General features: G+C 26.8%; 1 protein-coding gene across 6 annotated transcripts; it reads left to right on the forward strand.

Moving 5' to 3' along the window:
- The first annotated feature begins 261 nt into the window (after positions 1 to 261).
- Positions 262 to 12,856, forward strand: LOC140673214 (uncharacterized). Of its 6 annotated transcripts, none has more exons than XM_072905967.1 (14): positions 262 to 486; positions 3,495 to 3,667; positions 3,759 to 3,893; positions 4,876 to 4,926; positions 7,421 to 7,720; positions 8,066 to 8,360; positions 9,206 to 9,347; positions 9,513 to 9,703; positions 9,841 to 10,345; positions 10,596 to 10,756; positions 11,012 to 11,170; positions 11,267 to 11,390; positions 11,504 to 12,177; positions 12,345 to 12,856. In XM_072905967.1, exons 3-14 carry the CDS (start codon positions 3,859 to 3,861, stop codon positions 12,495 to 12,497), a joined length of 2,790 nt encoding a protein of 929 aa, XP_072762068.1. In that variant the 5' UTR covers positions 262 to 486; positions 3,495 to 3,667; positions 3,759 to 3,858; the 3' UTR covers positions 12,498 to 12,856. The 6 variants fall into 6 exon arrangements, with proteins under 6 accessions (XP_072762068.1, XP_072762069.1, XP_072762064.1 ...); XM_072905963.1 differs by having other exon boundaries at positions 263 to 486; positions 7,382 to 7,720; positions 12,345 to 12,854; XM_072905964.1 differs by lacking the exon at positions 3,495 to 3,667 and having other exon boundaries at positions 263 to 486; positions 7,382 to 7,720; positions 12,345 to 12,855.
- The last annotated feature ends 37 nt before the right edge of the window (positions 12,857 to 12,893 follow it).

The raw sequence follows: 12,893 nt of genomic DNA on the forward strand, positions 1-12,893 counted from the left end.
GAAATTGTAAAGCAGTTGCAAAAACGCAATCCTTTATATAATTTTGTATTTTAATTCTCTACAATTATACAGATACTTGGGCCGTAGATTATCGGATATGTGTTTTAATAAATAATTTGTTTTTCCTAATTTATTGCTATTTTATCGATGTTATCCAAACGATAGAAAATAAGTTAGCCAAACGATTGAAAATAACAGTACAAAGTTTCGGAGCGGAAATGATTGGCGAATAAAAACAGCACTACCTAGAACAACGCCCATCGGAATTGTCAGAACCGAAGTACCCGTCCGTGTACATTGCCACCACAATTTCGCAGTTTAGTCGTGAAAAGGAAGCGGATCGTGCCGCACTCTCGGCAGTTCTCGTTCGCGTGTCACAGTGTTCGTCAACATCGCAACGTCAATCAACCTGCCAGAATTTCATATTGGGGATACCGATCAACTATCGTGCAGCATGGGTGTGTGTAAGATAGCCAGATGGTTCAAGTAAGTCATTATTTATTTTAAACTGAAAATGCAGAAGGAAAGTATCGATAAACTAGAGAAAGAAATTTCATACTCTTCAATCTTACAATTTAACTACTCGATTTTATTTACTTTTAAAGGCCCTTTAATCTTCTATTTATTATTTTGAATTAATTATTTTCTTAAATTACATTCACTCTATTATCATTTATACAGCTGAAGCTTTATAATGCAGAATAAAAATTTGTGTGATAATCCTGTTCATCCAAATATTGTTATAGATATGTAATATCGAGATGTCTATATGTATATGAAAATAATATTATAGATTATTAATATTAGATATTGCAAGACGAAACTGTCTGCTAAGATTTTTTTACAATGAACTAAATTGCTAAAATTTTTTAATTTTAGTTCTTTAATACATGTGTATTTCAGTTGTTTTAATATCTATTTAGTATATTTTTAATAGTAAATTGTATATACTATATGCTTCAGATATGTATCGTTAATACTTTTTGTTATATTATTATTCATAATACTGTACTTTCACATATTTAGCAGTTTGGATAATCTTTTGAAAACAGAAAATGTTTATATCATTCGGTATGTATGAGGTGAAGGTCGCGTTTGTATCAAATAAATAAAGATAATAGAGCTTCAAAAAATTACTCCGTGCATTAAATGTAACGAGTGTTAGGTATATTGATATGTTTCAATATATTGACGTTATCAATAGGCAGAGAAATATTTATTTAATACAGCATTTTTTCATAGCGCGTATTATGTAACTTCTCGTTAATTATTTAAATTTTTCAGTGTGTGAGATGTGTTTTGTCATATAAAGTTAAAAAATTACATATAAATTATATTTAATTATACTAAAATTATATATTATTTCTATTAAAACAGAAGTTCAAGTGAAATACATTTTGATTGACAAACTGTAATTAATTTTAAAATTTTTACATAAATGATTATATTATTTTTTTTAGCAAGTAGTTCTTTATATTTTCATGTTTGACAAATATTAAAATTTTTCTTGAACACGCATGACAAAGCAGCAAGATAGTTACATAATATAATTAGATAAGCAACAAATATTTTTTTGGCAATGAAACAGTCTGATAGACCAATAAAATAATAATTGAGCTTATGTTCATAATATCTTTTTTCTTTTTATATTTGAATTTTTAACATTTTGCAGGGACTTGTTTTTTTATGCATTTACTTATTTCTTGCAGCTGCAAAATGATTTAAATTTATTATTTACTATCAAACGATAGGGAAATATATCACGATTAATTGCTGGAATTTTATAAAGATAATTAACTGATATCAGCTCATTTTTTTATTGATATATGCATAAATGCAAGAATAGTTGCATCTATATAATCGCAAGCGTTGCACCTGTATAAAAAGAAAGAGAGATATATGTACATGTATATCTGATCCAATTTGAATAACATAAGCGGAAGTACATGCAACTACAAGAGAGACTTCGTGATTTGCTTCCGAGTTTCTCTGCGGCTCTCAGAGGAGATCTACTTTCCATTCCGTGAAAATGTTCCGAAAAGTTCGAGCGTATCGAAGACATGAGCTAATTACGGCCGAAAGAATAGCGGTCGGGGGCCCCCCCAGAAGTTTGGGTACCGGGGGGCATCATACCGTTAAACTAGAAGTTTCAACCTGGCCTGTGTATTCGCGGCCTGTAATGACTGCCATTATCTTCTCCTTAAGTCGAGCCGAGATTGTGCATTTACCGTACTTAGTCCGTTATAAAATTGCATTTAAAGATTGCTATAAAATTGGTATTTAAAAATTAATCTGCGCCGACGACTAAATGATGAGTGGACGATTATTGTCCTATTGAGCAAAGATGACAAAAAACCTATTGAAATTCACGAACGTCAAGATTACAAAAAGCCATCTCTCTTCTCGAATTATGTACCGGTATTATGTACATAAACTATCTTTCTGAACACAGCTGACCTTAATTTTAACAATAGATCATTTGTACTTTATTAATCTTATTTAAAATAATGTGGATTATAATTTAAATACAGTTAAAATTGTAAAAAATTATACACATAATATATTTAAGTTATTTAATTGTATATTTTTCAAGATTTAATTAAAACGAGAAATTCTTAATTCTTGATTTGTGTCCTCAAGATTATTACATTTTAGTTAAAATAGAACGTCGTTTTTGTTAATATAATTAATGTCAGTCGTAACAAGTACGCAGACCATAGGTCAGTACTTGGCTTACTATTAGCGGACGTGTATAAAAACAACTTATAGGTTTATACATTTATTATACATACTAATTATATATATATAAATGTGTGCGTTCTTTCCCAGTGCAGTCGTATGTACAAAAGATACTTAATACAAAACTGCATAATTAGTTGTTTGACTTGCAATTGAATCGTAAAATCGCGTAGCATTTTGCTAATTAATATTATTCTTATAAAAAGTATTTCTCATGTTTTCTATCTCTTTCTCTAATTAACGCTTTTTAATTTCTATTAAGATATATATTTTAAGCTCGCTTTCTGTGCTTTTCAGAGCAAATACAGAATCGTTAAATCAAAAGTATATTACGAGAATAATGTTGTAAACTATCTCAGATCGTGATATTATGTGAATTTTAGAGTTATTATTTTGCCTATTAAAGTATGCAAATAACACAATTTTATTAATCTTATTTAAAATATGACTTAAAAATGTTTATATAACCATAAAAACCATGATATTTGTCTTATGATTTTATTGATGAGAATGCTAATATTATCGACAGACATGTAGGTATATTTTAATTAGGTAAACTTACAATTAGTCGCGGAAATGAACTATTTTTAGCTAATTGCAATTAACGATGGATATGCAATAAATCAGTTTATCAAGGTACCTATCAATATTTTCGAAACACAATCTTTTTTCATTAGAAAAAACTTCAAAGACAGACATTTTAAAAAATTTTTTGATTATGTATATTATATTATATTTTATAATTTAAATTTTAGATTTTTTGACAGATGCCAAATCAATTTTATTATGAAAAATTTGATAATTCTAAATAGAGTTTTGTGATGAAGTAAAAAAATCTGAGAATAAATAAGATTCTTAAAAAATATTTTATTACTTTCTCTTCTATCTCATATTCTAAATAATAATACTACACATCGATGTCCATTATGTAAAGTATAAATATTGCTATATATGTGTACATATGTGATAACAATTGTTTATAACAGAATAGATTTGTTGATTTTTGTGTTCTTTTCAAGGTTAAGATCAAATATGTTAGGATTGACAAACCTAATTTAAAAAGTCAGTGTGATATTACAGCTGTCACGGTATATAATATTGCTCCGCAAATTGTACACTATGAGGAAATTATTGAGTTTTAAATGGGCCAAAAAGTAAGTGAAATCAAATCTCGAATAAGTCAAAAATTCTTACTAAAATTTACATAATATACAAAATATATATAGGTATATTTTTAACGAAAGAAACTAAAAATATCAGTTGGTTTAGTGATATAAATAAAATTCATGAAATATGAGATAGTTAAATAAGTTATTACTATTGTGTTTATATATAAATGAAAAAATAGAAATTAATAACGGTCTTTTTTTGCAATCGCATAACAGACACTCGGATTTTCCTATCAATTAAAAGCGTGTTAATCATGAATATGTATAACTTGATTAATTATTAAGTTTTTTAAATGTTATAATCAAGATAATCAAATATTTATATTTTTATCAATTCTAATAGTGATATACATGTATTAAATACAATATTTTTACATATAATAAATCATATATTATTAAATATAATTAAATATATTATTTAATAGTAATATTACAATTTTAATAATATATTATAACATATTTTGAAGTAAAAAAATTTATCGTATGTATTATTAACAGTTTGTATACGACAAAAAAATATATTATGACAGTAATCCTGAGTAATCTTTGATATTAGTCAATGAAACGGCGAACCAAGAAAGAAAAGAAACATTAATAAGAATTAAAAATAAATTGTTTAAAATATTTTGTAGCTAATGATGTAAATGGATAATTTTAGCAATAATTTGTCTACTAAAACAATTCTTTTAACAAATATTATATTGGAAATTAATACATGACTGTTTGAAAACTTTTTTAAGCAATAATACGAATAATATTTTAATAATATGAATTATATTTTAATCTTGTAAAAAATAATTATAAGAAGTAAATATAAAAGTAATCTGACATTTCGAAAATGTAAAAAGAAATCGACGAAGTTAAAAATATCTTATTACTCATGATAAGAAAGATTGTGTATTCAAAAACACGATTAAAATACTAGATATTACACAATAAATCTCAGATTTGTCATTCTTTTTTTCAGAACAGCTGCGCGATCAGACAGAGGCATACAGTCATCGTCACAACGTAGCAAGTAAGTGGATACGTTTACAATTATTGATATAATTAAAATGTTATAACACTTTTTACACATAGCGATAATTAATCGATTTCTAATTAATGATGATATGTACTTTATTGCTTTGGAATTTTCCTATATTTTAAAGGAAAGTCAAAATTTAAGAAAACTTTTATGTGATCTTATGCTTTTAACGACAATCCTTTTTCATAAATATTAATACATATTTAAACTGCATTTTGTTTTTCAAATATGTTACAACTCGCACAAATTTATCATCAAGTTTTAATAATATCTAAGGGCATAATTAAAATTTCTATACATATATTGCATACATAATCTAATATTTCTTTCCATCATCATTTTGAACACAAAATTAATAATTACATGTATTAACAAAACACTTCAATTATATTATTTGATAAGTTAAAATTGCTGATTAGTTTAATTGGAGTTTAATCCGAAGTGGCTATCTTTGATATCACTTCGAACATTTTTGAAATTTTCGCGCTTTTTTGTCTTAGCAGCGCCACGATTCGGGAAAGCTTGAAAGCTCAAATAGATTCAAATTTAAATGCGCCTATTGCCCTTGTGAAATAGAGCGGTCTCTATGTGATAATAGGTCAAATACTACGCATATATTTTATTGCTTATTTCAGTAAATAGGTTAGAATGAGCAAGTAGTTTAGTAAAGTAAAATGATAGAAAACACACATATAAATATTACTGCCGATATATAAATTAGTAATTATGTGTTTTATATGCAGTACATTTTTATAAGATAATTAAATATAACGTCATTTCTTTAATTACATTCACTTTATTAACGTTACTTCAATATTGAACATTTATATATAATATTATTACACAAAAGCCTTCAAACGAAAAAGACATTAAAATATTAGCTTACTTTTCTGCAGTCATGGAAAATCTCGAATTTCCCACATTTACGACTGTTGCAAATCCTCGAAATCTCAGGTATGAATTTACTACAAAATGTATAGACCAGCGATTAAAAAAACTTCTTATAGTAGTTAAAAAGTCGACTATATTTATGCAAAAATTGTATTTCCAAAATATATTAACGCGTTAATATTATATGATTTCTTACATGTATTTGATTAACTATATTTTAATTTAATTTAATTTAATTTATTTTAATTTAATTTTAATTTTAATTAATTATTTTAATTTTAATCATTTTTAATTCAGTCTTGTAATTCTTGAATGTCTAATTGGTTCTCCCTATATAAATCATCTTTTAATTTGTTAATTTTTATATTTCTTATTTCACAGCTTTTTTATATCCTTCTCATAATCGTTAAGTTTTTCACTATTTCTTTAAATCACTTTCAACTTATAATATATATATTTCTTATTTTGATACTTCTTTCGAAAATTTTTTGGATTAATTTTAGGGTTAAAAGACTTTATTTTTTGCATCAGTGATCAATAAGTCTTGCTATGAAAATGGTTCTTTTTACCTTTTATATTTTTTATTATTAATGTCATAATTATATGTAAAAAATAAAGTTTTTTTATTTCGTGAGGATAACTCTGGAATGTTACACAAATATTTATCAAATATCTCATATATATTTACGACGTAACGCTCGATGTAAAATTGCAAAGTCTGTTACGCATTTGCATAATGAACGTGACGCGATATACTGGTACTTTACTAATGGTCGTTACATTTTATTTCCTCAGTTGTACAAAATATCATGTTCAGTGTGCTTCTTTATTTTTCTTCTATGAGCTGTTTCGTTTTTGCCTTGTCACGAAAAAATAATATAAAACTTAATTATATAAACAATGTATTCTTGGTAATTTTCAATAAATCTATTTTACACTACTATCTTCTGCGAACGAATCTCATGTGACAATATTTTAACATCATGTTATAGTATATATAATAATACAGAGATTAATATAATTTTGATAAAAGTTTTCACTTTTGAATTATTATTATAGAGTGCATATACATACTAACTATTTAATTATCATATATGTAAATTAAAATTGAAAATATAAAATTATATTTATTACTTTTATTGTTGCAATAATATTTTCATTTGTATCATCATGTAATGTTAAAATGAAAGTGATCACACGGAATGAGACAATAATAAAATTTATAAACTTAACAGATAAGACACATCCACATAGTCTAATCATACTTAAAAAAGATTGGAAAATGAAATTCGATGATGTAATTTATTTTTTTAATTTTGAAAAGTTTGTTTAAATTTGGAGATTTTTTACATGTACATCTTTAATCATTCACTAAACAAACTGTTGGACATTTTGTAGGAATAATACATGATGATTTTAGAAAATCATTTTTAAGAGAAAATATATTTTTATTTTAAACAAATGGCAATTCGTCGTTTTTTTACTACTAATACAGCTAAATTGTATCTATAATAATATTCGAACATTTTCATAACTGTAAGATATTTCTTTACAGTGAATATTACCGAAACTTATTACAACAATTTACAAGTAGCTGCCACACACCAAACGGGGACATCAGCGATCCGGGTTGGATTATTTATCGTCCTAAAGAGCAAAACGCCGAACAATTATCGAAGAAACAAAATGGAAAGTCGCGGGAACAAGTCCAATTTATATCAGATGTGCCGCATATGCAAGCTTCCGAGATATTCGAAATCGGAAGTGTGGGGGGCATTGAGAGCCAATTTCTCGAGCTAGTGTCCGCAGAATGGCATAATATGAAAGTAACACTGAAGAGAAATATTTTTGCATCATGCCACGATGCAATAAAGAGAGAGGTAGAAGTTCTTAGGTAAGAAACATTTTATCTCTGTATTAATTATGGTGTATGAAAAATATATTACATAATCATAAATATATAATATAATCATTATAATTTTTAGCACAATCAAATTGAAATTTACAAATAATCTCATAGAAACACATTGTTAGACAATATTTATTTTTTTTTTTTAGAAATTATATCTTGCAAAAAAAAAGATTTGCTCAAAATTTTTAAATATTTATTTGTGCGATATATAAAATATTTATGTAATTTATGTTTTATAAAATTTATACGATTAATGCAGTATTTATTTCGACACAAAACAACGTAATCGAAACATCTTTCATATAATCGCAATTTTATGATCATTAGGGAAATTCGTCATCCTAATATCCTGTTGTTGATGGGCACAACACGTACAAATGCGCACGAACTTGTCTCCATCTTCGAACCTATCGACTGCACATTATATAGTTATATACATGAGCGAGGCGAACGAATGAATACACAAGGAATTATGCAAATTGGCATAAAATTGGCGGATATATTAAAATATTGCCATACACGCGGATATATCCACACAGCGGTCAGTTCACGTTGCGTTTACTTTACATCCAACAACAATGTCAAACTTGGTGGATGGGAAATGGCTGTCGAAACGGGAATCGTACGTAAAATAAGCTTTCTTTAACATACATAATATTTAATAGACTTAATATAATCTAAATAATTTTTTTATTATTCCCTATAACATGCAAAATAATAAATATATGTATATTTCTGATTCACATCTATGAGTCTTGAGGATCGTATTTTTACAATTTGTCAAAGGTGGTCAATTTAAAAATGTTAAAACGAAAAGAGAACGAAGGTAGACTATAAAAAACGGATCACGTCATATCCGTGATTCTATGACACACCCACGGAAACGACCGGTATTGTTTTCGACAAAATGTTCGTTTTTGAATAAATTCACTGTACCGTATCGATGCTAATCGTATGCTCAATCTAGAATGCGGAACTCGCTTAAATCATAATCGCAATTAAATATGATAGATTACTTTCTACGAAATAATTTGAGATAAATATAGGATGTCGTGTTATAGAATCATGTTGATATTTTATCGCGAAAAAAAATGAAATTGAAAAAAATGTTAAAATTCGCGCAATTGTATCATATATACATATATTAAAATTTAAATTAATTATATTTTTTTCACGAGGTAGATATATAATTTTGTACATTTTTTAAATTTTATTATTTATATATGTGACGTTAACGTAACGTGCAGGAACTGGTGATCGCGTTTATTTAGTCTACCACTTTTATTTAATGGAAGCTCGTAGAATGCATTTATATACTAATTTTGAATAATCTAAAAATTTTGCGATTTTACTGTCATTTCAGTTTTTTCTTTTTAAAATAGAGTATATCATATATATAATTCGAAATTAAACTAATTTTTAGCACTGTCCTTTCTTACAATAGAACATCTGTTATTCCCTTTGCAGCCTTATGAATTTCGCGAATACGAAAAATATTTGCGATTAGAGAATTTGAAGTGGGAACTACCGGGAACTTGTTTTGGAGAATATCATAATAAAAAAATCGATGTTTATGGCTTGATGTTGTTACTTTGGGAAATATGCACAGGCAAATATATATTATTATAACTTTTTATTTATATAAAAAAATGATCTCCATGTTTTTAGAATAAACTTACTAAAGTTGTAATCATCGTCTATTACAAAAACACAAAAAATTGATTTGTTAATTCAGTAGTAATTGTTTTCTCTTTACATTTTGGCTGTTTCGCAGGATGTGTACCACGCAATGGGTATAATCCAAATATAGAACGTCATTACATGTTACGCAAACGCGATATTATGGTGAGTTTGCAGAATGTCCCACCGATTCTCCATGATTTATTTGAAATTGGATTGCACCCAGATGAGACGAAAATGACATTAGACATGGATAAAATAGGAAGGAGACTTCATAGGCTGCTGGTAAACTTACACAGCATATACAACATAATCTTATAAAATTTGCAATTCTTGTTGCTGATTGATTTTTTGAATAATATTCGCAAATAATAATCACAAGATGCGTTTATTATTATTCACGATTGTTTTAATGTTTTCAGATGATACATGAAGAAGAAGAGAAGGATAGTATATGTATGAGTAAATCCAGAAACAATAATAATGATCTTTCGTATAATAACACATTACATAAACAGACTTTGGATGTATCACCTATACAAACTTTTGATGTATCACCTATACAAAATAAGGCATTGATTAAAAAACCATTTACCAAATCATCGTATTGCCCCATGATAGAGAAAAAATCCTTCAATCAATTTCTCAAGTTTAAGAAAAAACAACACAATGAGGATTTAGATCCCAAAAATAATGTCGAAAAGATTAATGCATCTGTGATCAATGATAGTATCATGAATTCTACCATTAAAGTAAAAACTACCACTCCTTGCACTCGTTGCGCAGAGATTTCAGATATGATGTATAACATGGACGAATTAAATGATGCACGAGCCAATATAAAACGATTGAAAGAATTAATGGCTAGTAAACGAGAAGATTTCTTCTTTGGAAGCGATTCAATGTTATCTTCTTATTCAAGCACAAGTAAGTGATTCATATATAAATAGAATATATAGCAAATTTTTATATATATATATATGTAAATATTTTTTCTCAAGTCTTAATATTATTTTTGAATATTTCTCATATTTATTATATCATTTTAAAAATAAAACAAATTCGATTTAGCATGCTTCTGAATTTTGCATTTCAAAATTCAAAATAATAATATAATTTGAATATATAATTTAATGTACAATAATTTAAATTAAACTTATAATTTTGAACATGTTAGGTCCAAAAGCTACAAGCACATTACTGTCAGAAGGAAGAAGTCCTAACTATGTAACATGTAAACCAGCTAGTCACACAACTACTATAGAACCTAAATGTAATAAGTCGCCTAATGAATATAATGGGACTGTACCAAAATCACTGTACACATCCCAACGAAAGGTACTTTTTTTCTCTGAAATGAAGTCTTAAATTCAATTTGTTAGTAATGTATATATAAATTAATATTTTTGAAGTTTATTTCTATTTTAGTCTACAATTTTATATAAAAATTTAAAATTAAAAATAAATTTGTGTTAAATATAAACATTAAATAAATATTTATTAATATAAACTTTAAATATAAATATAAATTAATCTTTTATTAATTTACTTTTATATTACTTAATATCTCTTTATTTTCTTGCTGTATAATAGCCGGCGTATCCAGGTATGCCTGCGAGCATTAAACATGCAATAATACAACCTCGAGTCTTGCATCCTGATGCTAAAAGTTTTTACGAATCAACATTATGGAAAAAAGAACAGGAGATTTGTTTATCACGAATGGCACGTGACAGTAAACAGCAAACAGAAGTATGCAGATATTTATTTAACATTATCATTAACTTGCCATGCATTTTTTATGTTAATCGTGTTATTATTATTTTATATACGATTTTATATTTCCAGGATTTATCACTACAACACTCAAGTTATAACGATACTCCTATCACTGATGATGATAAAGCGCAATATTCCAAACCAGACTTGACAAATACTGATGCTACATATACCATTGAATATAAGGAAAAAGGTATTTCCTAAATTTTACATTATATTAAAATGTATGTTATATAATGTAATATTTTACTGTGTGTTTTTGCCACTATTGATGAAAAAATTAATTATCATCTATTCTCATTAAAGGTGATTATACCAAAGATAATAAAGAGTCGTTCTTAAGAGATGTCAGAAGTGATTATGTATCTACAAAAGTTTCAAATTTCCCAAATAAATCCATACAAGATCTGAAGGATGCTCTTGATCGTGCCACAGAAATAGTACACTCGGTAACACCATCAAAAATTTGTAATTCTGAGCTCAATTGGACTAACACGCAAGAATTCAAAACGGTATTTAAAGATCTGTATGGCACAACATGTGATAACAATCAAAAGATTGCAGTTACCGAAAGATGGATGCCTGGCAACAGCAATTTCTTAGGAATAAATAAAGTTGGAAACGGAGAAAATAATATCGAAACCTCTATAAAACACGAAGAAATTTTCAATCAAGCTTTCATAAATAGTGGAACATTCAGTTCTGCAACCACGAAAACGTCAAACGAATCTCAAATGTTAACGCGGGAGAAACAGTCGAACAAGTTGCAAAAAACGGATCAAAATAATATGATCTTTACAAAAATTATGCCAAATCTGCAACAAACCAAAGTAGATTTTAAAACACATGAGATGGATTATGTTAATGTAGATTCTATCTCGAATAGTATTACAATAAAAGATTCACCAAGAAGACGATCTCTACCTGCAAAGCTGAATACTCTGACAATAATGTCTACCCCAAAAATTACTCATCAAAAAGTAAGTATACGATCCTAAATTTGATCCTAAAATTGTACACAATTATAGAGAGATAAAAGCTATGTTTAAAATTCTCTATTAGAGTATATATTTTAGTCTTATTTTTAATATTTAAAAACACAAGTGGTATTTTTTATGTACTAATGCAAGCTAACTGCTTATTACAGATGCCAGTCAATCATTATTTGACCGAGGATATATATATTGACGATGAATTTGGCAGTAGATTAAATTATAATCTAGTTCTCTTAGATGATGAGCATTTATTAAATACTGCTTTAACAGACAATGAAGGTCTACCTCAAACTACAGAGTTATAAATTGTAGACTCAACTTGTTCATTTATTCGCAAAAAAATCGTCATTTCTTTTAAATATTTAATGTTTATTTATATATGTTATTATGTGATAGTAAGATCAATGCAAATTTTTGTTTCATATCAATTTGACGATACAATTTCAATGCGAAAAATTTAACAAGATTCGCTTATTTTTTATTTATCATTTATTTATGTTTACAAGTGCAAATAGTTTAATGTTATAAAATGTTTTTAGAGAACTGTGTAATTTAAAAAAAAGTTGAAACAATTTATTATTAATAGATAAACGAAGTTGTTATAAATTTATTTTACTGAACAAGTTCTTTAAGAACATTTTATATACAATTTTACATTATTTGCTGAATACATGCAAATACAAATATTTTGTATAACATGC

This window comes from Anoplolepis gracilipes, chromosome 14, assembly GCF_047496725.1.
Source record: "Anoplolepis gracilipes chromosome 14, ASM4749672v1, whole genome shotgun sequence".
Lineage (NCBI taxonomy): Eukaryota > Metazoa > Arthropoda > Insecta > Hymenoptera > Formicidae > Anoplolepis > Anoplolepis gracilipes.